The 1,976-nt window shown below is 40.0% G+C and overlaps 1 protein-coding gene across 1 annotated transcript; it reads right to left on the reverse strand.

Annotated features, from left to right (window-relative positions):
* Window positions 1-352: 352 nt before the first annotated feature.
* On the reverse strand, window positions 353-1,015 carry LOC111371632. The gene has a single exon (XM_022993712.1). It carries the CDS (start codon window positions 1,013-1,015, stop codon window positions 353-355), a length of 663 nt encoding a protein of 220 aa, XP_022849480.1.
* Between the last annotated feature and the right edge of the window lie 961 nt (window positions 1,016-1,976).

The following is a 1,976-nucleotide window of genomic DNA, read 5'->3' on the forward strand; positions in this document are numbered from 1 at the left end:
TGTTACAATCTCACCCCCTTAAAATAATTTCGTCCTCGAAATTACCTGCATTCGGGTCCTCTATTGTCTGTTCCTGGGTTAAAGCAAAAATTCGGGCGTTTCCCTTCTTTTCTTGTTCATCATTCTTCTTCAAGGGATCTTCTTTGCAATTTTTGGAAATATGCCCTGTTTTACCGCATCGATAGTACACATGCTTTCCAAACAAACATTCGCCACTATGCATTTTATTGCACTTTGGACAGGGTGGAATGGCGTGTCCAAAACTTGATCCAAAGTTAATCTTTTTGTTCTGTCCCTCTCCCTTCCCTTCATTGGACCCATTCCACTTCCTCTTTCCTGATAACTCGACCCCTTACTGTGGAATTTGATCCATTTCCAACCTATTTGAGATTGCTTGGGCAGTTTGCAAAACGCGCCTATAGGTGGTGAATTGGTGGGATGCCATTATTCTACCAATCTCAGGACGCAATCCAAGTTCGAACCTCCTTGCTTTCTTTGCTTCAGTATCCACTAGGTGTGGTGCATATCTTGAGAGTTGTTCGAATTTTCTTTCATATTCTTCAAGTTTCGTCTTTCCTTGTCTGAGTTGAAGGAATTCTGTCTCCTTGCGATCCCTCAGGGCTTGTGGGAAGTATTTTCCCATCATTTCCTCCTTAAATTGCGTCCAAGTCAGAGCACGTTGTTGTGCTTCTGTTCTAGTGCGAGATGCTGACTCCAACCAATGGCCTGCCGCGTCAACCAACATAAATTTTGCGCATAACACATTTTGAGCATCAGTGCAAGATAGATGTTTGAAGATTCGCTCCATTCCGCTTATCCATTCTTCAGCTGCTAGTGGGTCTGCCTTGCCATCGAAGGTTGGGGGTTTGTAGCAACGGAACTGTTCCACGATTGAGCTGGTGTTGTTAGCGTTTGCACCACGGGGACCACCCTGTGCTTGTTGCCTACCCAAATCTTCTACCGCCCTTAGCAAATCTCTAATGATCGTACCTTGATTTTGTTGTTGTCTCGACATTTTCTTAACACAAATAAAATTTTAATTTAGGAAAAAAATTGGTAAAACACTTCTAATAATTTTGTAACAACGAAGAATTTAATATAATTTCCAAATCCTTAAATAAATAAAAAATTGCTCTTCAAAAAATCAAATAAATAAATAAATAATCCAACTTTTCCTAAGCAAATAAATAAAACTTATCCCCAATCTAGAATCTTCTTTTTATGCCGTTTCATCATCCGAAGTAATGCATGACTCGGGCTCGGAATCCATAACCAAATCAATGAAATTTTGTGGTTGGACTTCTTGCTCAGGGTCTTCTGGCTCTGGTTCGATCTCCTCCTCTGGGTCCTCCTCCAACTCTGGCTCCGGCTCCGGCTCCGGCTCCGGTTCGGGTTCGGGCGCTGGTGCTTGTTGTCTATGGTTCTATAAAATTATGATATCTTCACAGTATCCTTTAAAATCAATCTTATCCCAATCTTCTTCCAAATATAAATCATAATCCATGTCCCTCACGAAATAAGCCACGTCTCTCCATTGAGGTCGCATAGTGCTTATAAGGTGATATATCGAAGGGATTGTCCCCTCATTATATCCAAATGACCTTGCTCGCTCCCACATAGAAAGGAAATCTTCAACATGTTCAACAAAAGTTCTCTCCCATCTCACTTCATAATTTATGTAGTTCTCAATGGCCATTTCAGCACGCTGGAGGTACGTTGGGCTATTCCTAGTCATCCTAATCACATGACAACATAATTTTAATTATGCTTAACTTTGCATTATCAATATTATTATTATTTTATTCTCAGTGCATAAACTATACTCTAGCAAGATGTGGAAAAAAAATGACAAATAAATTATGCGATGTGAACATACTTATACATTTTATAACATGCAGCAATGTTTAAAAACATCTCATTACATTTCATACCTGGGTTCAATTGGAGAGTAGTCGAATGGTGAGCGTCATATGCCA

This window comes from Olea europaea, chromosome 2 (assembly GCF_002742605.1).
Source record: "Olea europaea var. sylvestris chromosome 2, O_europaea_v1, whole genome shotgun sequence".
Taxonomy (NCBI): Eukaryota; Viridiplantae; Streptophyta; class Magnoliopsida; order Lamiales; family Oleaceae; genus Olea; species Olea europaea.